Raw genomic sequence first — 27529 nt, 5'->3', positions numbered from 1 at the left:
AGTACACACCTTTCCGCCACAGTAGACAGAGGGCATTGCGCCAGAGACAAAGCAGCAAAGGAGGAAATTCGTGCTGCTGGGAGCAAAACCCCAGGCCTCTGGGAAGGCAGGGGCGGGGCTGGGCGCCCAGCTGGGCTCCACTGAGTGCCAGCCTAGTGGCCTTGGGCAAATAGCGAGTCTTTTCTGAACTGAACCAAGAAACAACTCAGCTTGGGGCCTGCTGGATGAACATTACCTCTTAACATTGATAACAACAATAATAATAATGATGACTATGACGTTATTACTTGGCAGCCACAGTCACCAATGGAGTCCTTCCCAGAATGCAGAAGTGGCCACCCATCTGGGAGGCAGAAGGACAAGAGGTGGGGGAAGGGCGAGGGGAGAACCAACCGCCCTCAGTGGCCACAGGGTCCATTCTCATCCATTAGCTTCCAGAATCCTGGAAACAGCCCAGAGAGTGGAATTTGTCCACTGGACAGATGGGCAATCTGAGGCTTCTCAGGGTTGCCTAGGGAAGGCTGTATACCAGCTCTTGCCACCACAACCTGATCAGGCAAGAAGTTCCTTCCCAGGATCCAAGGAGGGCCCCCAATTTTCAGGCTTTAGCTTGGGGTTTGGACCCTATGTTCCAGGGCCCCGGAGGCACCCTGACATGGGCCAGGAAAGACTCCTGGAGGAAGTTCCCCCTGGGGTCTTACTTTCAACAGAAAGGAGTTCAGGTCTCATCCTTCAGCTCCCTTCTCCTCTGCATGCTCCCACCACCCCCTGCCACAGAGGTGACGGCTAGGGCATTGACAGGCAGAGTAGGAGGAAAGACACCAGGACAGACAGACAAAAGGGTCCACTTGGAAGAGAGGAGCCAGCGTTCACCAGGCACCAAGTTGAAGAGTCAGCCCAGGAGAGCCAGACAACAGGGTCTCCTAGGTCCAGCCAGCCAGTCAGTCAGCAGAGGCCAGCTGGATAACCCAACAGAGGAATAGCTAAGTGTTAAAGTCTGGGAGGGGAAGGAAGGGCAACCAGACAGGACAGGTCATCCTGGATAGCTAGCCAGGCAGCAGGGGGCTGCCCTGCGGTACTGGACAGATGGATAGCCAAATGGTGGCGGCGGGGAAACCTATCCAGGACAGAGAGTCAGCCAACCAGACGACAGAAACTGCTCCAGATAAATCAACAGCCAGCCAGACCGCAGGGATCGGCCCAATAGATATCTAGGTGACAGGTTTCGAACAGACAGAAGGGAAACCTATCCCTGACCCACAGACAACCAGATGGCATAATTCACCCACTACAGCCGGGGGCCAGAGAGTCGGCGGGGGTTCACCGCACCTCCTGGCCCACGCCCCCAGCCCCTGCAGGGAGCCCTCCGCCCAGGGCGTCCCACAGGGCCCGCCTCCCTGTCCCCGTCCCCGTCGCGGGCACGCAAGCGCCGCAGTTACGCCGGCAGCGCAGGACGCGCCATTCCCGGTCCGCCCTCCGCGCCCTAGGCCGCCGCCTGCCCGCTGTCGCCGCCCCGCTCGCTCACCGGCCCACGAAGTTCTCGAGCACCGAGCTCTTGCCGGCGCTCTGGCCGCCCACAACGGCGATCTGCGGCAGGTCCAAGTGGCAGCTCTGGCCGATGGAGCTGAAGGCATCCTGCAGCTTGTTGACCAGCGGGATCAGCTCTTCCATCCCGCGGTTGCCCATGGCGCCGGCGGCCCCGGCCCGAGAGCGCAGCGCTCCCCGCCCGCCCCTGGCCCTCGACGATGCGGCCCCGCGGCGTCCGCGGCCGTTGCTCCCCGCCCGCCCGGGCCTCGGCGCGACGCCCGCTCCCGGCTCGGCCTCACGGTCGCCGCCTCATCCGGTTCTCAGGCAACACCCGACCCAAGCGACCTCCCGCCCGGGCCCTGGGGCTGCACCCAAAGCCCTCGCGCCACCCTCGATTGGTCGGCTGCACTGTCACTCGTGCACATAAGCCAGTGAAAGCGAAGCACGGGCCTACGGCCAAACGAGTCTTCCCCCTGGGGACCTTCTCTCGGATTCATTGGACAAAAGAACTGTCGCTATTGTGCTAGAAGCCAATAGCGGCGGGAAGCGAGTTATCCAGGCCCGGAGGCGGTGTTTCGGGAAAAGGCATTTTGGCCCCGCCTATTAGGGGCAGTTCCAGGATAGCAGGAACATCCGCCAATCTTATTGGCAGGGAGATCGCCAGTCAACAAAGCTGGCCAATGATACTAGGGATCGGTTCTTAACCACGGTCTGTCACTTGACGCTACCTAGTTCCCTAAAAATTTCCCATTGGTTTATATAAATATCACCCCGTTCCATCAGCCAACAAATCAAGAGACTGGGACTTAACCTCCGAATCTTGACTCTGATTGAAAACCGTACCTGTCCATCAAAGAACCTCCTCCCGTTCTTACTTGTGATTGTCGTGTCTACTGGAGTCTTCCGGAGCAGAGGGTAGGCCCGCAGTACTCGCCAACGCGCGCCACCTCCTGGTAGGACGCAGTGGCGATCCTCACTTGTGAATTTCTGGGCTCTAGAGAAAACTATAAGTCCCAGAATGCGTCTCGGGCCCGGGCTTGCAAATCAGCTCCCTGCGCGGGGTCCCAATGCACTTTGAAGGTGAGAGTCAGGCTGTTAATGGTTCCTAGGGAGAGGCAGTCTAGCACTGTCTCGCTGGCTCCCACTTTCACTCCTATTAAGTCGTCTCCATGCCCTTGCAAACGCTGTGCTCTCCCCTAGGAATACCTTCCGCTCACTCCTGTCTTGATGCGGCTAACGCTCCAACGTTGTTCCCCTGCCTCTTGAACTTCAGGGCATCTTGGATCTTTTTTTAATAAATGTATTTATTTCTTATTTTTGTCTGTGTTGGGTCTTCACTGCGTGTGGGCTTTCTCTAGTTGCGGCGAGCAGGGGCTACTCTTCGTTGCAGTGCGTGGGCTTCTCATTGCGGTGGCTTCTCTTGTTGCGGAACATGGCCTCTAGGCATGAGGGCTTCAGTGGTTGTGGCACGCGGGCTCAGTAGTTGTGGCTGGCGGGCTCTAGAGCACAGGCTCAGTAGTTGTGGTGCACGGGCTTAGTTCCTTCGCAGCATGTGGGATCCTCCCGGACCAGGGCTCGAGCCCGTTTTCCCTGCATTGGCAGGCGGATTCTTAACCACTGTGCCACCAGGGAAGCCCCTGGATCTTTTTGAGTACCCAATGAAACTCAACGGACCCTTTCCCCAGGAAAAAACACGTTATTTTGCAGGTAACGTGGGGGTTCTTGGAACTGGGAACTCTTGACCACTTGGAAAAGAGGCCGGGAATAGGTGGAACAATTTTAAGGCAAGTGATTTGATTATGCTGGGCATAGATAGGCCAGAGAGACAGCCCAGTAAGGAGCTAGTGGCAAAGGAGGTGGGGAAGTAGTCTGACAGAGCGGAGCCATAACAGGGGAATGGAGAAAGAAGGAGTAGGAGGATGGCAGAGTGGCCAAAGGTATATGCCTGCTCCATGACCCAAAACTACTAGTCTCAGAGATAGGCAAAAAGACTGACAATGTTTGGCACTACAGCCTTGACCACGATCACAGAAACCTGGAAACACTAACTGCTCATCCATGGAGCTCATTAAATAAATACTGTGCAGCAGCTGTAAACAAGATTGAGGGGGCGCTTCCCTGGTGGCACAGTGGTTAAGAATCCGCCTGCCAATGCAGGGGACACGGGTTCGAACCCTAGTCCGGGAAGATCCCACATGCTGCGGAGCAACTAAGCCCATGAGCCACAACTACTGCGCCCAAGGGCCACAACTACTGAAGCCCGCACACCTAGAGCCCGTGCTCCGCAACAAGAGAAAACACCGCAATGAGAAGCCCGCGCACTGCAACGAAGAGTAACCCCCGCTCGCCGCAACTAGAGAAAGCCCGCGCACAGCAACGAAGACCCAACGCAGCCAAAAATAAATATAAATAAAATTAATTTATTTACAAAAAAGATTGAGGAAGTTTTCATGTACTGACATGTAAACAATTTGAGATACACTAAGAGAAGGGAAGAAAGCAAGGTACAGAACTGCATGTAAAGGATGCTGACATTCACGAAAAAATGTACACATGGAAAATTTATGGAATACACAAATTTATAAAAGTAGCTGCATTTTTATGATATTTAAATTGTAGATCCTACACGTGTTAATTTTTCAGTTAAAAAAACTGTAGCTTCTAAGAGCACCACCAGCTCTGTAATTGGCCATATCTGGATTAGATCCTAGGCCTGTTCATTTGCTGGGTGATAATGACCAAGTGACTTCATTTCTCAGTTTCCTCATCTGTAAAATGGGGAACCATAAAGTTGCAAGAATTAAATACACTTGACGACCATTTAGAACAGTGCCAGGCACAGTATAAGTACCTTCTAGATCACACATGTTATCATCACTGTGTTTACTGACAACTAGATTAAGCCACATGTCTGAAGAGTCAAGGTCAAGAACCAGAGCTTTGGAGCCCAGCTGCTTCTTCCTTGATGGTGACCTTGGCAAGTGACTTCCCCCTCTCTGGACCTGTTTCCGCACCCCCAGGATGGCTGGGGGGCCTGAGCCACAGGAAAGGAATGCAGCTCCCACTCTGAGCACTTCCTACATGCTCAGTTTCCAGATAACAGCTGCTGCTATGGTTACTTGTTATTATTATCAATTGGGGGTGGGGGGGAACATGGGCCCCAGTGACACTCAGACCACGAAGGGAACCTAGACAGGCCACCTCCCCAAGAAGACACGGACACACTCTACGTTATAATTTTTTTAAAAAAATCCTTCAATATCTCCCATGCCCTCCCTCCCTCCCTCCCCCAAGCGGGGTCAACCCAGTGTGATTCCCACAGAGGCCAAGGCTTCAGTGGCCCAGGAGGGACAGAGGGTGGGGTTCCCATACATGGTGCCCATAAAGTCCCTCACGAAGTCGGGGAAGCGCTTCTCCACAATGCTGGCGCGCACAGCGCTCATCAGCCGCAGCTGCAGTGGGGGGGGGGGGGGTGTCAGCAATCAGCCACCAGCATAGGGGAGACCCCCATCCCCCTTGCCTCACCCCTCCCAGCTACAGGCCCACCTGATAGGCGATGTTGTGGACAGTGAGGTGGTGCAGGGCCGCGGTGTTGTCGCTATGGAGCAGCGTGTGCAGGAAGGCCCGGCTGTGCCTGGGGAAAGAAGGAGGGGGCTGGGCAGTGCCAGGTCCTTCCCCCCTCCCTGCCCTCCGCCTGCCCCCAGGCTCCATCCTCCCCTACTTCTGGCAGGTGGGACAGGCACACTCTGGGTCTATGGGGCGGAAGTCTTTCTCATACTGTTTCTTCTTCAGCTGCAGGTTCCCCGTGGGCACCAGGGCAGAGCCAAAGCGCTGGGGGTGGACAGGGGGAGGGGAAGGTGGGTCAACCAGGTCTTCCCCCCCGCCTTGGCCCCCGCAATCCCTCTCCGGTCTTTCCCCTGCCAAGGGCCTCACCGCTGTCCGTGTGGGGAAGACGCAGTCAAACATGTCGCATCCGAGAGCCACGCAGACCACCAGATCAGTGGCATAGCTGGGGGTGGGGCCGTGGGGGAGGGGAGCAGAGAACCTCAAGCCCTGGTCACATACCCAGGGCCCCCCTCCCCAAGACTGGCACCCTCAGGACCACCCCCAGCAGAGGACCTTGTCCTCCTCAGTTCCCTCCCAAGCAGAGCTGTGTCCTTCCCCCTCCCCGTCCTCCCCCAGAGGCAGGGGTTCCCAGGAATCCCCTCCCCGCAGGCGGGGCTGTCTCCCCTCTCCTCCACATACCCGACCCCCATCAGGTATCGGGGCTTGTCCTTAGGCAGCCTTGAGGTGCTCAGCGCCACCATCTTCCAGAACTGGCCCTTGCTCTCACCCCCGCTCAGGCCCCCGATGGCGAAGCCTGGCACGTCTCTCCTGGTCATCTCTGGGGGTGCAGGGGCAAGGTCAGTGGTGATCAGAAAAAGGGAAATAGGCCGCAGTCTCCTCCTCTTCTTCCTCTTCACCCTCAGGACAGACCCTGCCCACACCTCCACAGGCCATCAGGAAAAGAGAATGTGAGAGAGAGAGAGAGAGAGAGAGAGAGAGAGAGAGAGTATGTGTGTGGTGTGTGTGTGTCTGGGGGCTGCTGGTGATCTCAGCTACCGTTTATAGAATGCCTGCTGCATGTCAGGGCTTCTTCTTCAATCCTCAGGAGAGAGGCCCAGGGCCCACACTCCCTTAGCTGAAACCTAAGATGAAGCCAGATGTGTTTCAAAATTTTCCAGATTTTAGAACAGTGAACATCCTACATGCTGAAGAACAGCCTGTCATCAAACACTGTAACATTTTGACAGCAAAATGTGTAAAGACGGGGCTTCCCTGGTGGCGCAGTGGTTGGGAGTCCGCCTGCCGATGCGGGGGACGCAGGTTCGTGCCCTGGTCCGGGAGGATCCCACGTGCTGCGGAGCGGCTGAGCCCGTGAGCCATGGCTGCTGGGCCTGCGCGTCCGGAGCCTGTGCTCTGCGGCGGGAGAGACCACAGCAGTGAGAGGTCCGCATACCACAAAAAAAAAAAATGTGTAAAGACTCCTAACAAACTGGGGTCAGTAAGTCTGGTCTTGCCACCAAATGAATTGCAAATTCTTGCGTGTTTTGGATATTAGAAGTGGGCAGGGGAATTCCCTGGCGGTCCAGTGGTTAGGGATCTGCACTTCCACTGCAGGTAGTGCAGGTTCGATTCCTGGTCCGGGAGCTAAGATCCCACATGCCTCGCAGTAAGACCAAAAAAAGAAAAAAAAAGAAGTGGGCAATTAGGCTCCACAATCGCTGGGCAGGGGCTGCAGATCTGCACTGTGGTTGAGGCATGCAGAGCTTAAACCACTGGCCCCAGGCCACATATGCCAGAGGCTGGATTCAAACCCACGTCTAGCCTCAAAACCAAGACTTATCTTTGGCCCCAGCTGCCCAGTTCAACTAGGGGGGAGGCCACAGCATTGACAAAGCAGGCCTGGTCTGGGGCTGGGTTTTGAAGCCAGAGTGAGCAGCAGAACCAACTGGGGATGAGTTGTTCAAATGCAGCTTCCCAAGTCTGCCCTGGCCCCAGACTCCGACCCAGTCACAGGGAGAGCCTGGGGGGTTCTGGTACAGGCGAGACTCAGAGCACTGAGAAGCACCAGCAGGACAGTGCTTGTCAAACTGCAGGTGGCTGAGAAATGAATTTGATTTGATGGGATGAGATCAGGGTTGTTGCTGTTGTTGTTTTTTTTAAAATGAGAGAGAACAGAAAATATTGTATCAAAGAGTATCTCACGTATAATGGTAAATGCTTCAGGAAGCCTTAGTTTCCACTCTCATATATGTGCACGCATCCGAAGCCATGACACGAAATGTACTTCTGACTGTGGGTCTCCATTAAAAAGACTTACTGGACCAGGGGTGGGGGTGGGGACTAGGGGTGGTGGGCAGTTTGAGGACAAAAGGAATTACAACAGGACAGTCTTCACAACAGCATACACAGATGCCAGGTGCAGGCAGGACACCTTGAACAAATTTTCCCATTTATTCCTCACTTCGATCCCATGACATTGGGAGTATGTTCCCATTTTACAGAGGAAGAAAGTGAGGCTCAGAGAGGCCAAGCTACTAGCCTTAGGATGCACAGCCATGAGGCAACAGATCAGGGGGTTGGATCCAGCTGCGTGGACTCCAGAACCCAGAGTCTTGCCCGTGACACCTCACTGCCTTTGAGCCCCCATCTCTGCCTCCACTTTGTCTCCATGACCACGGTCTTGGTTCAGGCCTCACTGTCACCCTCCCCCTGGGCAACTACTCCAGCTTCCTCTATGGGCCTTATGCTTCCTATCTCACTGGGATTTTTCTCCCACTCTCCCACTCAACAGCCTTCAATGGCTCCCCAGCACCTCGGTGTGCTGTCCCAGGGCCTCCACCGTCAGCACAATGCCTCGGGTCCAACCCCTTGCTCCTGACTGCATGTCTCACTCCCCAGGGATGGAGGAGCTCTATGTATCTGTTAATGCTGTAGGTTCCAGAGCCCAAGGTCTGAGTTCAAATCCCAGCACTGCAACATGCACGCTGTGTGGCTGGGCGTAAGTAACTTAACAGCTCTGTGCCTCAGTTTCCCCTCCTGTAACCTTGGGAACCTGGTAGTTCCCACCTTACAGGATCTTTATGAAACCTCAATGGGTCAGTCCATGACCAGCGTTTGGCACAGTGCCTGAACACCCGAAAATTGATAGCTATTGGAATTTTTATTCTCCAAACACACTCTGCTCCATGCTGCCTGAGGGCCTTTGCTTCAGCTGTTCCTTCCACCTAGAGTGCTCTTTTGTCAATTAATAACCACTCTTGGACTTCCCTGGTGGCGGAGTGGTACTGTGGCGGAGTGGTTAAGAATCTGTCTGCCAATGCAGGAGACACTGGTTTGATCCCTGGTCCAGGAAGATCCCACGTGCCGCGGAGCAACTAAGCCCGTGCCGTACAACTACTGAGCCTGCACTCTAGAGCCCACAAGTCATAACTACTGAACCCGCGCGCCCCAACTACTGAGCCCACATGCTGCAACTACTGAAGCCTGTGCACCTAGAGCCTATGCTCTGAGACAAGAGAAGCCAACGCAATGAGAAGCCCATGCACTGCAACAAAAAGTAGCCCTTGCACGCCACAACTAGAGAAAAGCCTGCATGCAGCAATGAAGACCCAATGCAGCCAAAAACATAAATAAATAAAATTTTAAAAAGAGAAAAAATAATAAATAAAAGTAGGAGTTGCAATATTAACATCAGAAAAAAATAAAATTCAAAGCAACCCACATCAAAAAAAACAAGGAAACTATTTTTTTAAAAAAACACACAACAACACATAATAGTCACTCTTGGGAACTCCCTGGCGGTGCAGTGATTAGGACTCCACACTTTCACTGCCGAGGGCCTGGGTTCAGTCCCTGGTTGGGGACATAAGATCCCAGAAGCCGCAGCACAGCCAAAAACAAAAAAAACCCCAACTCTCTCAGCACCATCGCATGCCAGGCCCACGTGGGGCTCTCTGCAATGGAAAAGCCCTGGTCCTGTTGGCACATGGCTTTACCTTCGAGGCAGGTGGCCCGGAGATCCGCATCCAGCCCACCCTGGATGATGGCGAAGAGGTTCTGTTTGTCCGGCCGCTGATGGGCTGCAATGCACCGGTCCAGCCAGCGGATTGATCTGAAAGAGGACCCTGGTTGTAAGCCATAGGGACTTTGTGAGGGGTAGGGAGACAAGGCTGCAGGACCAGGATCCTCTCCCTCTCCCCCTCCCTCTCCCGACACACACACACACACACACACACACACACACACACACACCTGTACATGGCCTCTTCCACACGTGGCCCTGTCACAGTGCTGCTGACTACATCATCCAGCTGCATGATGATGTCTGAGCCTGGAGAGTGAGACAGGAACACAGTCACTGGGAAAGCCCCCACACTGAGGACAAGCTGGACCCCAGGTCCCTCTCCAGGTCTTGCTGACTCCCATTTAACCCCCAATCTGCTTATACAGCAACCAGAGGAAGCTTTTCAAAATGCACATCTGGGGGCTTCCCTGGTGGCGCAGTGGTTGAGAGTCTGCCTGCCGATGCAGGGGACGCAGGTTCGTGCCCTGGTCCAGGAAGATCCCACATGCCGCGGAGCGGCTGGGCCCATGAGCCATGGCCACTGAGCCTGCGTGTCCGGAGCCTGTGCTCCGCAGCGGGAGAGGCTGCAACAGTGAGAGGCCCGTGTACCGCAAAAAAAAAAAAAAAAAAAAAAAAATGCACATCTGATCTTGCCACCTCCCAGCTAAAACCCTGCCCTGGCACTACTGTAGAATAAAATCCCACCTCGGGGATTCCCTGGCGGTCCAGTGGTTAGGACTCGGCGCTTTCACTGCCGAGTGCCCGGGTTCAATCCCTGGTCGGAGAACTGAAACCTCACAACCTGTGCGGTGCAGCCAAAAAAAAAAAAAAAAAATCCCACCTCTGCAAATTTACCCTTCAAGAACCAAATGACGTGTGTAGCAAGTGATTCTTCATAGTGTGTTGGGTAATAGCAAGATGGGAGTCCAAGTGTCACAGGGGTCTAGTTAAGTAAACCATGGTCCAGGCCTTAATGGAAGGTTCTTTCCCACAATTCCAAAATCCAGAAACTTCTCAAAATCATAGGATTTTTCTTATGCTTATGGCATCTTCATTCGGCAGCAAAACCTGAGACAGCTGTCATCTTTTTAAAAACCTAATTTACTGTGAAGATTCATAAGTGTTAATGCAATAAAAGTGAAGTGTAGTGACTTCCCTGGCAGTCCAGTGGTTAAGGCTCTGCACTTCCACTGCAGGGGGTATGGGTTTGATCCCTGGTCAGGGAACTAAGATCCGGCATGCTGCACGGTGCAGCCAAAAAAAAGAAGAAACAAATGGTTAAGATGGTAAATTTTATGTTATGTGTATTTTAACACAATTTTTTTAATTGAAAAAAAAGAAGTGAAGTGTAATACCACAGGGTACTGCCCCAGACCCAATTGAGGTACTGTGTAATAAATGGTATGTACCCTTTATTATCTTTCTAAAATGTGGGAATTCTGAATTCTGACACCTATCTGGCCACAAGAATTTCAGATTAGAGACTGTGGACTTACAGGTTAGAAATCGCAAGGAAATATTGCCAAGATGTATCATTATAGGAAAAAAGCACAGTGTACCACACTAGCCAAAGATGGGGCGATTTGAGAAGCAATAAGGATTTTAACTGCAATGGATTGAAACGTATCAAATACATTTAAACCCATGAGTTCATGGTGATCCTAAAAAACTAAACATTAGTTTGTCATTGCTAGAAGATGCTAAGTAATCAACCCATGAAAACTAGTAAATGAGGGAAAAGAATGAATCCCACTCTTCCTGTGTGAACTAAACTGCTTGGTCTCCCAGGAGTAGGTGAGAGATGTTTCTCTTTACAGAAGTAATCTGGTTAATAAATGAAGAAAGGATGACAGAATTGGAACATCACCGGTTTGCAAGTCCTAATAATGGTTCCAGGGAAGGAGCATGACAGCTCACTGGGAGAGACAGGCAGACATCAGATGCCCCCTGATGGACAGACACACTGTGAAGACTTCCTGCCAAAAGGAAGAAGGACTTGAATCTGGCTCTAACCTCTAGATCCAAGTACCAGCCTACAGGAAATCTAGAGGGTGGAGGAAAACTATTACACGACACCCAGGGGATGCAACCAGCAAAATTCAGACCCGGTGAAACACTACAGGGCAAAGGAACCAGTTTCTTCAAGAAGCGAATTGCTGGGACTTCCCTGGTGGTCCAGTGGTTAAGAATCTGCCTTCCAATTCAGGGGACGTGGGTTCGATCCCTGGTCAGGGAACTAAGATCCCACATGCCGCGGGGCAACTAAGCTCATGTGCCACAACTACTGAGCCCACGCACCACAACTAGAGAGCCAGTGTACTGCAACTACTGAGCCCGCACGTTCTGGAACCCGTGCACCACAACTATAGAGAAGCCAATGCGCCTCAACGAAAGATCCCACGTGCCACAACTAAGACCCAACACAGCCATAAATAAATAAATAAATAAATCTTTTTTAAAAAAAGAAGCAGCAAATTGCTGGGGCATCCCCTGGCAGTCCAATCGTTACGACTCTGGGCTTCCACTGCAGGGGGCATGGGTTCCATCCCTGGTTGGGGAACTAAGATCCCACAAGCTGCTCGGCTCGGCCAAAAAAAAAAAAAAATTTTAATGAAAAAAAAAGAAGCAAAAAAAAAAAAAGAAAAAGAAGCAAATTGCTAAAAAAAAAAAATGGAATTGGAAGGCGGAACTATATGATATGTAATATATATAATATATTAAAAAAGACTTAAGAGATCTTTCAAACAACTGCAGTATCTGCACATTATTTGGATCCTGAAGTAAACAAACTGTAAGAAAAACTGACATTTATGAAACGACTGGAAAGTTGAACACTGGCCAGATATTTGATGATGTTAATGAATTATTGTTAATTGTTTTTAGGTGGGATGATGGTATTGTGATTATGTTTAAAAAAAAGAAACTATGGGTCTTCCCTCGTGGTGCAGTGGTTAAGAATCCGCCTGCCAATGGAGGGGACACGGGTTTGAGCCCTGGTCCGGGAAGATCCCACATGCCGCGGAACAACTAAGCCTGTGTGCTGCAACTACTGAGCCTGCGCTCTAGCCCGTGAGCCACAACTACCGAAGCCCGCGTGCCTAGAGCCCGTGCTCCGTAACAAGAGAAGCCTGGGCACTGCAACGAAGGTAGCCCACGCTCACCGCAACTAGAGAAAGCCCGCGTGCAGCAACAAAAATCCAACACAGCCAAAAATAATAAATAAATTAAATAAATTTTTTAAAAAAACTATGTTTTGGAGATACAAATTAAAAATACTTATAGGTGAAGTGGTAGGACATCTGAGATTCGGTTTGATATAATACAGATGATCTACGGAGACTAAGAAGCTAGACAAAGAAAACAATGCAAAACTAGCTAAAAATTTAAAAATAAACAAGATACATAAGATTGCAACTATCAAAAAATAAAATCAAGGAGGCATATCTATTAACTAGTATGTTATTTGGCTATAAAAAGGAATAAAGTACTGATGCATACTACAACATAGCTGAACCTGAAAAACATTATGTTAAGTAAAAGAAGCCATTCACAAAGACCTCCTATTGTATGATTTCATTTACATAAAATGTCTAGAATACACAAATCTGTAGAGACAGAAAGTAGATTACATAGGGCTGGCGGAGGGAGGAATAGGGAGTGATTGATAATGGGTACAAGATTTCTTTCTGGGGTGATAAAAGTGTTCTGAAATTAGATTGTGGTGATGGTTGTACAACTCTGTGAATACACTGAAAACCACTGAACTGTACATTTTATTTTATTTATTTATTTATTTTTGATCTTCTTTAAAAAAAAATTTTTTTTTAATCTTTGGCTGCACTGTGCAGCATGTGGGATCTTAGTTCCCCAGCCAGGGATCAAACCTGTGCCCGCTGCATTGGGAGCATGGAGTCTTAACCACTGGACTTCTGGGGAAGTCCCAACCTGTACATTTTAAATGGGTGAATTGTCTGTATATCATATCTCAATAAAGCCATTAAAAAAAAAAAAGAAGTCAACAAAACAGAAAACCAACAAATGAAGAAAATGAATAAGCCAGAAGTTGGTTTTTGGAAAAGATCAACAAACTCGAAATCAATAAACCCCTAACAGACATCAAGAAAGAAGAGATCACAAGTTTTTAACATCAGGAATGAAAAAGGAGACATCACTACAGACACTATAACATTAAGAGGTTAATAAGAGAATATTAATGATCAACTTTATGCCAAGAAAGTTGAAATAAAGTTCAAGGAATGGCCAAATTCCTTGAAAAATCCAACTTATCAAATCTGACCCAAAATGAAACACAAAATCTGAATAGCCAAATCAAAATGTCAAATAAATCGAATTCATCATTAAAAACCTTACCACAACAAAACTCCAGGCCCAGGGGGATTTACTGGACAATTCTATGAAACATAACACCAATCTTAGGCAAATTCCAACAGAAAATAACATGGGAGAAGCAAAGTGGGCTGGGATACTAATGAAACATAATGGCTGTGACCTGGTGATTGTTGAAGCTGGGTGACAGGTCAATGGGGTCGTGTCTATTTTGGTATATACTTGAAATTTTCCAAAATTAATAAAAATGCAAGGTACAGAAGAATGTGCCATAAATAGCATGCTCTCATCATGGAAAAAATAAGAATAGATTTGAACTTGCTTGTATTTACATAAACTCTGGAAGAATACATAAGAAACTAGAAACAGTGGTGACTTGTGAAAGAGATGGATAGAATATAGGCATGGGAAGACCACTGTTTCCTGCACACATCTTTATATAGAAATATATACAAAATGTTTTCTTGTTCAATTTTTTTCTTTAAAAGACAAACCAAAACTCACAAGGTCCTGTAGGACCTGTCCCCAACACCTTCCTGTCCTCACCCTACACACACACACACACACACTTTCCCTACCCCACTCGGCTCCAGCCATGCCAGTCTTGGTCCTGCTTCAGGTCCTTTGCACTGGCTGCTTCCTCTTTCCAGAACATACTTCCCCCCTTTGGACGTCTAGTTTATTCCTCCTCATCCATAGGTTTTAGGCCTAGGGCAACATTCCCTGAGCCTACAGACTGAATCATGCCAAAAGTCCCATGTACTTGGCCTTCACAGTCAGGGTCCCAACCTTATATCTATTTGTGCCTTTAAAACAATTTTTTTTTTTTTTTTTTTTTTGGCTGCACCATGCAGCTTGCAGGATCTTAGTTCCCTGACCAGGGATCGAACCTGTGCCCCCTGCAGTGGAAGCACAGAGTCCTAACCACTGGACCACCAGGGAATTCCATAATAACTTATTTTAATAATAATATATAATTATTCAAAATGTTAAATGAACCCCCAATTTTAAAAAATACAACAGGATATTTGATGAAAAGTCTCTCGCCCACCAAGGGAAGGATTACAAAGGGGCACAAGTAACCCTTTAGGGGTGATGGACATGTTCACTATCTTGATTATGGTGAAGGTTTCATGGGTGTATACATGTGTCAAAACGTACCAGAGGGTATACCTTAAATATGTGCAGTTTATTGCATGTCAATTATATCCCAATTTTTAAAAAAGGAAAAGAATTTAAATGCTCCCTGTCTACCAGCTCTTCAGTTCCCTTCCCTCCAAGAACCTATACTACAGTTTCTTATTTTTCTTTCCTGAGATACCGTAAGCAAATAAAAGCAAATCATGTGTTTGGGGTTTTGGGGGTTTTTTTCAATACAAATGGAAACATACAATGCACTCTACCTGCATTGTTTTTTTGGGGTTTTTTTTTTCTCTTTTTTCCGCCTTTCTAATTAAGATGTTTTCACCAATGCCTGTCTCCCTTTTGGACTGTAAGTTCCAAGGATGGTATGGCACCAGCACCCAGGCCCATTGCTATAAGCAGAAGCCACAGAATCTGTACATAGAGGAGTCTAAAAGCACCAGTCTGTTTGGAAGACGGGAAGTTTTGAACCTGTTTCCATAGCACTTTATGAAATTGAGAAATGTTAATTGTCCTTATCAAGGAATAGGGGATATTGATGGAGATGGGAGGGGTCTAAAGCCTCCCCAATACCTCCCTTGTTGCCCCCATTATTTCAACATATCTTTGCCCAGCTAATTTACTATCTAAGAGAAACAGTAGCAAGAAAGATAATACTAAAAGCTACTATTACATGTCAGGCATTGTGATAAGAGATTTACTGACATTACATCGTTATTTTTGTGAACTATCCCCTCGGCTGAGGCTCAGAGAGGGGGAGTGACTTGACCAAAGCCAAGCAGCACGAAAGGAGCAGGCCCGCCTCACCTCCACCTCCGAAAGGCAGGGGAAGGGGCGGCTCCCCGGTATCCGCTCACCCAGCACGTTCTGGATCTCCACGGATCTCTCGGGGCTCAGAAGGGTCTCGTCACCATCGTAAGGGGAGCGGAAGCGGACGCCCTCCTCCGTCACTTCGGACAGGGACACCAGGGACACCATCTGGAAGCCGCCGCTGTCCTGAGGGAAACCCCACCGCAGGGCTGTCAAGAACGGGACTGGGAAAATCCACGCCCAAGGAGGGTTCTCGGATCCCGGAGCTGACCCCGCCTTACCGTCAGCAGGTTGTGCGGCCAATTCATAAAGCCGTGGAGACCGCGGGCTTTCTGGATCAGCTCGGGGCCCTGGGGTGGGGGAAGGAGGGTCAGGCTAGGGGTGAGGGCAACCCTTGGGGCTCATATTGGGGCGACAGGGTTGGCCAACTTCCATCCTCGCTGGTCCCTCACGCCCAGCACAAGGCCTGAGCCACCCGGGACTCTCGATATGCGTTTTATCGATAGAGTTTGGGAGGCGTGCCCAGGTCTAGGGAATCTCCTGGGCTTCCCCACGCTTCGCCGCCGCCCAGCCCGGGGCACAGCCCACCCACCGGCCTCAGACCCAAATGGTAGGTGTTGCCCAGGCAGATGCGGCAGCCCAACGCGTCCAGTTGCTCGGCCGTGATGCCCTTCATGGTGGCCTGCGTGCCCACTGGCATGAACACTGGAGTAGCCACCGGCCCATGTGGCAGCCGCAGCTCCCCTGCCCGGGCCCTAGAGCGGCTACACTCGGCCACCAATCTCATGATTCGCGGAGCCGACTCCAGGGAAGTCGGGCTGGCGACTGCCGCCATCTTGCCTGCCGGAACCACGTGGGCCGTGGAACACCCTGGGCGGCGCCATGTTGGTTGAGGTCACGTGGCGCGCGACGCAGGCCGAAGCTTGGGGAGAGCGTCAGATGAACCATGGAAACGGACGTCTGCGCGCTTGTCTCTGCGCTGCGCCCAGTTAGTTCCCACAGGCAGCACACTGCTGCGAAGTATTAAAATTGTCTTGGTTTGGAGGCCCATTCCTGCCAATTCCTCGAAGTAAAAGCCTCTCTAGCTATAATTTTATCTTCCATCAAATGGCCCGAATAATAGTATCTAGACATAGGGACGTTGCGAATACTGAATGACAGGATGGACGTCTATAGATTTTTACACGGTGCCTGACGTAATCTTTTGTCTTTTTTTTTTTTTTTTGGCCGCCCCTCTCAGCTTGCGGGATCCTAGTTCCCCGACCAGGGATACAATCTGGGTCCTAACCCACTAATAATAATAATAACAGAATAGATATATATTAATATTTTAATAATCTTATGGTTGGAAATGGAGCTGATATCTGTCCTGGCCAGCAGAGGGCGCGTTTGCCCCAGAAGCCTTCCTTTCGGGACCACCCGCCCAAAGCCCCGCTGATCTCAGCAGGAGCCTGACCTAGAAGCCTTGGGCTAATGCTACCAGTTTCTCAGTGTGGTGGAGTCCTCACTGAGTCCACGTCTGGAAAACGCCCACCAATGAAGCCCACCTCAGGGCCTTTGAACTTGCTATTGCCATTGTCAGCAACACTCATCTGATATTCCCACAACTGGCTCATATTGTCACCGTCAGTTGCTCCTGACTCCCCCAATCTTAAAAACCCTCCACCACCAATGACTGTATATCACATATCCTGTAATTGATATGATGCTTTTAAAAATCTCTATACAGGACTTCCCTGGTGGCGCAGTGGTTAAGAATCTGCCTGCCAATGCAGGGGACACAGGTTTGAGCACTGGTCTGGGAAGATCCCACATGCCACGGAGTAACTAAGTCCGTGTACCGCAACTACTGAGCCTGTACTCTGGAGCCCGCGAGCCACAACTACTGAAGCCCGCGCACCTAGAGCCTTGTGCTCTGCAATAAGAGAAGCCACCGCAATGAGAAGCCCTTGCACCACAACGAAGAGTAGCCCCCACTCGTTGTAACTAGAGAAAGCTACGGCGTGCATCAATGAAGAGGCAAAGCAACCAAAAATAAATGAATAAGATAAACAAATTTATTTTTTAAAAAAACCTCTATACATTGACAATACCCAAATTTTTATTCTCAGCATAGTCCTCCCTCCTGAACTCCCATCTCCTCTTGAGATGCCTCCTTGACACCCCCAGTGGGCGTCTGTAGACATCCAGACTCCACATGTCCAAAGCAGAATTAATGATTGTCCTCCCAAGCTTGCCTACCCACCTCCGTCTTCCCCTTCTCAGTAGTACCAACCAGCTCATGCCCTCCACCTCTGGGACTGAACTTAAAAAAGGCCTAAAGGTTTGAAGGGATTAGTGTCACTACTGGCCAGGCTGTGATTTGCAGGGTGTTAGGCAGTAGATGAAGAAGGGTGAAACCTACATATGAGATGCCTTAGTGACTCGGGGTGATGGAGTTGAGGAGGTTGGGGAAGATGGATTTGCGTAGTTAGTCCCTTTGGGTGGACCTGCTCATGACTGCAGGTGGTGAAAGCAAGAAGTCTACAGAGGTCGGCACTTGTGTCCTCCACTGGGGTGGGGACAAGTTCACTGACAGCATATTGACTCCCATTCGCCCCCCTAGGGTGGACTTCTGGGAAAACCAGTTGATACTCAGAGCCTGTGGGCCCCTGACAATGAGTATGGGAAGCCAAGTGAGGCTTGATCTTAGCATGTGCATGTTTATTCTCAGCCCATTATTGTTAAATAAGTCAGTTATGAAATGGCTTTGAAGAAGTCTGTTAATTTTCTTGGTATTTACAATTCAAAAAACTACTGTTTATTTAAGATGCATGGAGGGGAGCCACTTGGGGGGGTCACAGTGAACGGGAGCACACCTAGGAACACTTGCACCCTGGTGATGCTTCCTCCTTTCCTGGCTGGGGCTGTGTAGAGATGCTCAGCTGAGGTCATGGACAAAGACAGCTCCATGTTCACACATGTTTTCTTAGATGGAGTCCACAGGGGCACAGGTGGCATGTACACATTTTTCTGGGCACTGAAAGAGTCTTTCCCTAGTAAAAAACTTAGTAGCAAAGTAGAAAAGTGATTGCCCACTTCTTTCTCTAATTTAACAGTTCCCTGCCTAAGCAAAGCAAAACTCATGACAAGATGGGCTGCATTCACCCCTGCTCTGTGTTCCCAACTCTATTCTGTTTTTTTTTTAATTTTTAAAAATTTTATTTTATCTTTATTTATTTATTTTTGGCTGCATTGGGTCTTCCTTGCTGCACGTGGGCTTTCTCTAGTTGCAGCGAGTTGGGGCTACTCTGTTGCGGTGCGCGGGTTTCTCATTGCGGTGGCTTCCCTTGTTGTGGAGCACGGGCTCTAGGCGCACGGGCTTCAGTAGTTGTGGCTCTCGGGCTCTAGAGCGCAGGCTCAGAAGTTGTGGCGCTCGGGCTTAGTTGCTCCGCAGCATGTGGGATCTTCCCCGAGCAGGGCTCGAACCCGTGTCCCCTGCATTGGCAGGCGGATTCTTAACCACTACGCCACCACAGAAGTCCCTATTTTTTTTTAATTCCTTCCCCAAATAAAATGTCATTTATTTCAAAAAAAATAAAATAAGTAGTACCATCTCAATCCTTCCAGCAGCTCAGACCAGAGACTTCAGAATGGTCCTTGAGCCCTCACTGTCTCTCACTCCCTACCTCTGATTTATCAGCAATTCCTGGTTGCTCTGCTTTCTAAATCTATCCAGAATCTACCACTTAACAACCTCTCCATAGCTCTCACATTGGTCAAATCACCAGCCTCTCTTGCCTGGATTATTGCAGTAGACTCCTCACTGAACTCTTGACTTCTCACCTAACCTGAAGACATTTTGAAGGAAATGCTTTCAACATTTCACCATTATGTATGATGTCTCTAAGTTTTTTGAAGATGCACCATATTAAGTAAAGAAAGGTGCTTTCAATTCCTTGTTCACTCACAGATTTGTATCATAAATGTTTATTGTATGGTTTTCCATATCTATAGAGATAACCATATTATTTGCCTCATTGAAAATATCAAATCAGGGAATTCCCTGGTGGTCCCGTAGTTAGGACTCCAAGCTTTCACTGCTGAGGGCCCGGGTTCAATCCCTGGTAGGAGAACTAAGATCCTGCAAGCCTCAGGGCCAAAAAAAAAAAAAAAAAGAAAAGAAAAGAAAAGAAAGTCCAATCATATAATATTTACTTTCTAATTTATTATATACATTTTATTTCCATTCCTGAAATAAATCCAGCTTGGTCATGGTATTCTTTTATATATCGTGGCATTTAACGTTTATTTTTATTGAAAAATGTTGCATTTCTGTTATAAATTATATTGGTTGATAATTTTCCTTTCACGTACTGTCTTTGCCTGAGTTTCATGTTCAAATTATGCTAACTTCGTAAATTGAGTGTTTCTGCTCTTTCTATTTTCGGGAAGAAATTGTGCAAGATTGGAGTGATTTGAATCTTGAATGTTTTATTGGCCTTACCTGTAAATCCATCTGGTTATGTTGTTTTTCTTGTAGGAATATTTTAAACTACTGATTTAAGTCTTGTAATGATTATAAAGGACAATTCAAGTTTTCTATTTCTTCTCAAGTCGATTCAGGTAAGTAGAATTTTTCTAAGAATTTATTTCGTTTACGTTGTCAAATTTATTGGCCTATGGTTGCTCCTAATGTCCTCATATTATTTTATTCCCATCTTTATGGAGCTCAAATGCAGAGGTTTGAGTTATTCATAGTCCTTGAATGGTGGCACCTTACCATTGTGATCCATGTAGGACCTCTCCTTCTTCCTTTCTTCTCTTTAATCCTCATCCCCCTATCTCCACATCCTATGGGTTTGTGTATATCTTTTTATTTGATATTAAAATAACTACTCCACGGACTTCCCTGGTGGCTCAGTGGTTAAAGAATCCTCCTGCCAATGCAGGGCACATGGGTTCGAGCCCTGGTCCGGGAAAATCCCACATGCCACGGAGCAACTAAGCCTGTGTGCTGCAACTACTGAGCCTGTGCTCTAGAGCTAGCGAGGCACAACTACTGAAGCCCACGCACCTAGAGCCCGTGCTCTGCAACAAGAGAAGTCACTGCAATGAGAAGCCCCTGCACCGCACCTCGCATTTCGGTGGCTTCCCATTTCGGTGACACGGGCTCTACGTGCGGAGGGCTTCAGTAGTGCGGCGCACAGGCTCAATTGCTCCACAGCATGTGGGATCTTCCCCGACCAGGGCTCGAACCCGTCCCCTGCATTGGCAGGCAGATTCTTAACCACTGCGGCACGAGGGAAGTCTTTAGTATTCACTCTTGTCTATCCTTACATATTTTTCAGCATATAAAAGAAAATATGTACTTTATTGTTGCAGTTGTTTTGTTTAGGGTTGATTCATCTCAATATACTAATTGTGGGTTGTTGTTTTTTTTAATCTTTTGGAATCTTTCATAGACTAACAAAGTTTTTGAACTGTCATTTTCCACTAGTCATGGATCACTGACTCATGGAATTGTCTAAAAATTTCAAAACCTTTACAACTTACTCCAGTATAAGTTTCATAATAGTTTTTAAAAAACTCAATAGCAAAAAGGAGGTATGGGAGAAATTGCTGTCTGTCCCACAGCTATTCCACTAATAAAATCATATTATACCACATCTAGTCCCTGTGACTTGCTTAATGTTCCTTACAAGTATGTTTGTAAAATTCATTTGTGTTGTATGTAGTTGTGATCCATTCATTTCTTTTTTATGTATTGGTATAAATATACTGCGATGTACTTATCATTTCTCCAGTCAATGGACTTGTGAACTCTGCAGTTTTTGTTTTTAAAGATTTATTCATTATTTATTTATTTATTTATTTATTTATTATTATTATTATTATTTTTTTTTTTGGCTGTGTCCGGTCTTAGTTGCAGCATGCAGGATCTTCGCTGAGGCATGCAGGATCTTTTGTTGTAGCACGCAGGCTCTTCATTGTGGTGCACAGGCTCCGGAGCGCATGGGCTCTGTAGTTTGCAGAACTCGGGCTCTCTAGTTGAGGCATGTGAGCTCAGTAGTTGTGGCACAGTCTTAGTTGCCCCACGGCATGTGGGGTCTTAGTTCCCTGACGAGGGATCGAATCGTCCCCTGCATTGTAAGGCAGATTCTTTACCACTGCACCACCAGGGAAGTCCCCAGCTTTTGTTTTGTGTGTTTGGTTTTCCTATTATAAACAGTGCCGCTCTGAGCATTTGTGTGTGCATCTCATTGTACACTTCTGCAAAAATCCTAGGAATAGAACTGCAGGACCCTAGATCAGGTGGATATTCAACTTTAAAAGGCAGGACCAACTTTTTTCAAGGTGATCACACCAATTGACATCCACAACAGCAGTGTAGATAAGCTGCCTCATCAGATTTCACCAACTATATTTATAGAACTGTTCAATTTTGCCGATCAGGTGCCTGAGAAATGGCATCTCCTTTGGCTTTAATGTGCATTCCATGATTTTATGCTGCTGAGGTTGAACACTTTTTCAGATGTTTGAGCCATTTACTGACATCTTTCATTACTCAGATGATTTGGCAGCAGAATTCAACACAGCTGAGCTGAACACTCCTTTTTAAAATATATATGTACTGGGACTTCCCTCGTGGTCCAGTGCAGTGGCTAAGACTCCGTGCTTCCAGTGCAGGGGGCCCGGGTTCGATCCCTGGTCAGGGAACTAGATCCCACATGCATGCCGCAACTGAGAGTTTGAATGTTGCAATTAAAGATCCCGTAACTAAGAACTAACTAAGATGCTGTAACTAAGACCTGACACAACCTAAATAAATAAATAAATAAATTTAAAAATAAAATAAAATATATGTGTGTGTGTGTGTATATATATATATATATATAAAAAATCTTCATATGGAACAAAAATACAAAATAATGGTCTTTGGAGGTTGTAACTACAAGAGTGTTCAATGAACAGCACTTTTGTATTTTATGCACTTTTCTGTATTTGTAATATTTCACATTTCTGAATGTATAAAAAATTCAGAAAGTACAAAAGGTGAACAAACTCATCCCCCCCACACTCACTTTCCAACTCAGCCTTTCCTAGTAACATGTTTTATCAGATTCTTGTGTCCTTCTAGTGTTTTTTCATGCAAACAGAAGCAAATATTAAGTTAAATACTTACTTTTATCCCTTTATACACAAAAGGAGGCTTGCTAGTTACCATGGGGCATGCACTTCACTTTTTGTGTACACCTTGGAGGCCATCCCATGTCAGTACATAGTCTCCTTGTTCTTTTTCTTTTTTAATTAATTTATTTATTAAAAAAAAATTTTGGCCACACTGCATGGCTTGTGGGATCTTAGTTCCCCAACCAGGGATTGAACTCAGGCCCTTGGAGTGAAAGTGAGGCATCCCAACCACTGGACCACCAGGAAATTGCCATCCTTGTTCTTTTTCAAAAGTTGTCTAGTATCCCAAAGTATGGGTAGACCATCTCTCGCTTATGGGGTCTCCTGTTGATTCTCACTTGTGTTGTGAGTAATCTTTTGCTTCTACAAACAAGGCTGCAATGAATGATCTTGTATTTAAGTCATTCCACAGGGCAGCAAGAATTTCTTTAGGAAGATTTTCCAGCAGCTAGATGACTAGGTCAAAGAGAATAATAAATCCTACCCAATGCCCTCTATAGGGTTTGTGGCGTTTGCACCTTCACCAGCAAGCAGTATACGGAAGTGCCTGTTTCTGCACAGCCTCTCCAACGCGATTTCACCTGCCCCCTTAACAGGAGAACTCTGGTAACTCCGTGTTATTATTATTTTTTAAAACATGCATTTTCTTTTTTTTCCTTTTTTAAAAAATTTATTTAATTTAACTTATTTTTGGCTTCATTGGGTCTTCGTTGCTGCGCACGGGCTTTCTCTAGTTGTGGCGAGCGGGGGGCTACTGTTCGTTGCCATGCGCGGCTTTCTCATTGCGGTGGCTTCTCTTGTTGCAGAGCACGGGCTCTAGGCGCGCGGGTTTCAGTAGTTGTGGCACGCGGGCTCAGTAGTTGTGGTTCGTACGGGCTCTAGAGCGCAGGCTCAGTAGTTGTGGCGCACGGGCTTAGTTGCTCCTTGGCGTGTGGGATATCCCCGGACCAGGGCTCGAACCCGTGTACTCTGCATCAGCATGCGGACTCTCAACCACCGCGCCACCAGGGAAGCCCTCCGTGTTATTTTTAATGTGCATTTCTTTAATTCCCAGTGAGGTCTTGCATCTATTCTTCACTCCCACCTTCTTGAAACATTCTTCCTATAGCTTTTCTAGTCTCATTCTCCTGATTTTCCAATATTTATTTTTGTTCTCCCCCCAAATTATAATATGATGATTAAGAGCCAACGCTGCCAACACTAATGGAGCAGGTGCCAGTGTGTGTCAGGTGTCTGGTAAGCCATACGCTGTCATTGCCTTATTGGACTCTCACAGGACAATGAGGTGGGTACTATTATTATCTCCGTTTTATGAATAAAGTAATTGAGGCAGAGATATTTACTAACTCGCTCCTGGTCACAGGAGTAGTAATCCAGGAACAGGAATTGAAATCTAGTCCTGTCTGAGCCCTGTGACGCCGCCCTGTTATACAGCTTCTTTTCCTGAAGAAGGCAGTATTAGGGATTGCAGCACAGAGCAGGGGCGAAAGGGTTACAGCCAGAGGAAGTGGAAGAGGGGATTCAGGTTCTGCCACTCAGAAGCCAGGTGACTTTAGTCAGGCGATGGCCACTCTGTGAGTCTCAGTGTCTTCATCTTGAAATTGGGGCAGACGGTCATTATGAAGGTACATAGTAAATGCCAACATACACACATGAATAAACATTATGGAGCACCCACTCTGTGTCAGGCACTGTTCTCATAGCTGGCAACATAGCAGTGAAAAAACAGACAAAAATCCATTTCCTGGAGGGGTGAACAAGAAAAATTTGTAAAACACATCATGTCTCAGGTGGTAATGAGTGTTGGGGAATAAAGAGGGCAGGAAAGGAGAGGAGTTGGGAGGTGACTATTTTAAGTCGCGTGGTCAGGACCAGACTCACTGAGAAGGTGAGATTTGAGGTAAGAACTGAAGGAGATGAGGGAGGGGCCAAATGAGATCCGAGAGAGCATTTCAGGCAGTGGGAACAGTGAGAGCGAAGGCTCTGTGAGGTGGGAATGTATCTGGATCGTTTGCAGTGCAGCAGGGAGAGCAGTGTGGCTGGAGGGAGGGAGGGAAGGAGCGGAAGATGAGTGTGGCAAGGTCACAGCGTGAGATCCTGAAAGGCCTCTGGTTTGAGGTGGGGACTTTGGCGTCCCTCTGAGCTAGATAGGAGCATGGAGTGAAGGGAACCTTTTCTATCACCAGAGGTAAAGTCGGGGTTGGAGGTGGGGTACAGTGGCATCTGCTTTACCGTTTCGGCGCCGCTCAGCAGGGAGGGCTGTGGGGGGCCACAAGACCGCCCGTTGAGGCAGCGCTAGGAGCGCGGCTTCAGCACTCTGGACAGAGCCACGCAGGTCGCCCGGAGACCAGGGAGGCAGCCGCCCTCGGGGCGGAGCCTGCGGAAGCGGCCTATTAAAAGCGGCGCACTTTGTGCAAGGGCGCATCCTATAGGAGCGGGGCCATGGGTGAAGCTTGAGAAACTGTCCAATTAGAAGCGCTGGCTCGATGACACAGCGTACGATATCAAGGGGCGGAGCCTGTGAAAAGCTCCCATTCGGAGCGGGGCCTGTTGATTGGCCCTGTTGAAGCGGCGGTGCGCCAAGAGGCGGTCCTAGGGGAAGGAGGACGTCGTTTTTGAAAGGGTGGTGTTTGCACAAGCGGGTCCTCGGGTGATTTCTGCGCCACTCAAGTGGAAGCCCGCGTAACTTTCCAGGTGCGTGACCGGGGTTGGGACTCTCAGTAGATTCCCCAACCTCCCCTTCACTGGGGTCCCCGCAACTGCGCAGGGTACCCCCCAAAACTAGAAGTAGGGGGTTGCCCTTAAGGAGTGGGTACTAAGGTTCTGGGACCCAGAAGGGCAGGAGTTTCTGGGCGTGAAGTGGAAAATCCAGAACCTCTGGATGAGAGTTGGGGGTTTGAGTACCTTTGATGTTGAAATAGGGGTCCCAGAAGCCTGGATGGTATTTTCTCTGGTTTATCCAGCTGGGGGTGGGAGCTGTCTTGTGAGAGTCTCGGCCCCCACAGACCCGGTGCCAGGATGCCAGCATTTGGGGAAACACTGGGAAGGCCATAGGCCCAGGACTTGCGACTTGTGCGGAATGACCTCTGTGGCCACACATTCCTGCTTGTTTTCCCACAGCACAGCAGAGAGCTGGTGAGTCTGGACCCCTCTCCTTCCTGTGTCCTGGGGCAAGGCAATGCATCTCTCTTGGTCCCAGTCAGCTGTCTGGGATATTCAGTTTTATCCCCTCTTGGGTCTGGAAGTTGGTCCCTCACCAAGGCCAGTGGACTTTTGCCACATAAATCACTCTGAACCTCAGCTCAGATGTTCCAGAACTCAAGCCTCTTTCCTGGTCTCTCAGCCTCCATTTTCACCTCTCCCACACACCTGTTCTTTGCCCAATAGCCAAAGGGACTGTTCTTGAGCATCACTCAGCCTGGGTTCTTCCCAGCTCAGAATCTTTCCATGGCTCCCCATTGTCCTCAGGATAAAGGTTAGAAGACCTCTGCCTGTCAAGGCCCAGCACTGGGTGGCTCCAGGATTACATCAAACCACACTTTTTCCTTTTTGCAACCAAAACGCCTCACTCATCTGACTTTAGCTCCTTGAAGTCCATTCCCACCTCTCGGAATTGTTTGAGCCGTCTGTTCCCTTGGCATGGCATACCCTTGGCTCACCCCCCTCCCCCACCGCCCAAAACACCTTTCGGTCCCACTCAACAACACTGTCTCGAGACACAGAAAACCTTTCCTGACACTCCCTGCCCCAGCTGGGACAGGGCCCTCTTGGTGCCTGGAAGCTCCATGAGGGCAGGGGCCAGGTTCTCTGCCACATTCCCAGCGTGCAGTACAGGACTGATACGTAAGCAATACCCAATAAATACATGTTGTGTGAATGAAACAAATGAGCACATGAAGTTTCCATTTATTCCGGGATGGGTTAGAATGAGCCTCTCGGCCAAAAACACGTGCTGCACTGTTGCCCAAGATTGTGTCCAGAGGTCTTGGAACAGGCCCGCAAAGGGAAGAAAGAGCTGGCATGGCGCTCACACCTGGACACGGACTCCTGAGGCTGGACAGCCCAGCTGCAGAGAGGTCCCGGCCTGGGTCCTTAGTGGCAGGGCCAGCCCTGTTGGTTACACAAGAATGGTTGATGATCGGAGGTCCCTGCCAGGGTAGAGAGTAGTCGGGCAGCTGGGTGGTGACTTCAGGTCAGGCTGGACCCCAGGGACAACCAGGGCCCCAGTGACTGCTAAATCTAGAGGTGCAAATCCTAGATTTGCCTCCCCCATTCCTGCTCAGAAGCCCCCTTTCATCCTAGGTCTCTAATCCCCAATACTTCTCCCTGGGATCAGTTCAAATTCCCGGCAAGGCCCTGCCCCTCCCTGGGACATCATCCCATCCCACCATGAGGTGTCAGTCATGTACTTTCTCCCTTCCTACCTTCCCTCCAAAGACACCCTCCAGGGTGGTGCCCAGTCCCAGGTCACTGACCCCCAGGGCCTATCCACCAAGTACCCTGTCCCGATCAACTTGCTGAGGGTGTGGGCCATCGATCCTTCTGCTGACACTCCTGGTGCTCTCTGCTGGTGACTCCAGGACGCATGACACCATCCTCCAGCAACATGTGGGCCAAGACGTCTCTTCATAAGCGAGCTGTTGCCCACCATGGCCCTGGCTGAGGAGGAGGAGCTGGAGAAGCAGCTCTGCTAGGACCTCCTCCAGGCTGGCCTCCTGGACTTGGAGGGCAATAGGCCTGGGGGAAGGCCTCAAGTCAGCTTTGAAGGAGTGACGCACCAGCAACAAGGCCTTCTTCATGTTCAAGGTGTCAGCCACATCTTCCTGAACCCAGCTTCCTGGGGTGGTCCTGAGGGCTGGGATACTGTTGTTGTTGGCCAGCTGCATCACCACCAGTGAGGTCCCTGAGCAGAGTCAGGGT

The 27529-nt window shown here is 48.9% G+C and overlaps 2 protein-coding genes across 8 annotated transcripts in view; both read right to left on the bottom strand.

Annotated features, from left to right (window-relative positions):
* DNM2 (dynamin 2) overlaps positions 1–1686 on the bottom strand; it is a gene marked incomplete at its 5' end in the record, with an annotated part of 93850 nt that extends 92164 nt beyond the window's left edge. For all 7 annotated transcript variants that reach the window (XM_079701950.1, XM_079701947.1, XM_079701949.1 and 4 more), the window contains one exon: positions 1526–1686. In XM_079701950.1, the coding sequence (XP_079558076.1) occupies positions 1526–1686 (161 nt within the window). The remainder of the gene's footprint in view (positions 1–1525) is intronic.
* Positions 1687–4826: 3140 nt separating this feature from the next.
* On the bottom strand, positions 4827–16300 carry QTRT1 (queuine tRNA-ribosyltransferase catalytic subunit 1; the record flags this gene model as incomplete). Its single annotated transcript, XM_079703837.1, has 10 exons — positions 16029–16300; positions 15718–15786; positions 15484–15622; positions 9325–9403; positions 9069–9184; positions 5773–5911; positions 5461–5536; positions 5249–5358; positions 5074–5161; positions 4827–4979 (listed from the first exon to the last, which is right to left on the bottom strand). The coding sequence occupies exons 1-10, from the start codon at positions 16269–16271 to the stop codon at positions 4827–4829; spliced, it is 1212 nt and encodes a 403-aa protein (XP_079559963.1). The 5' UTR covers positions 16272–16300.
* Positions 16301–27529: the final 11229 nt, after the last annotated feature.

This window comes from Hyperoodon ampullatus, assembly GCF_949752795.1.
Source record: "Hyperoodon ampullatus genome assembly, chromosome: 4".
Classification (NCBI taxonomy): domain Eukaryota; kingdom Metazoa; phylum Chordata; class Mammalia; order Artiodactyla; family Ziphiidae; genus Hyperoodon; species Hyperoodon ampullatus.
The sequence above is the reverse complement of the archived record's forward strand: the minus strand, read 5'-3'. Positions and strand labels throughout refer to the sequence as shown.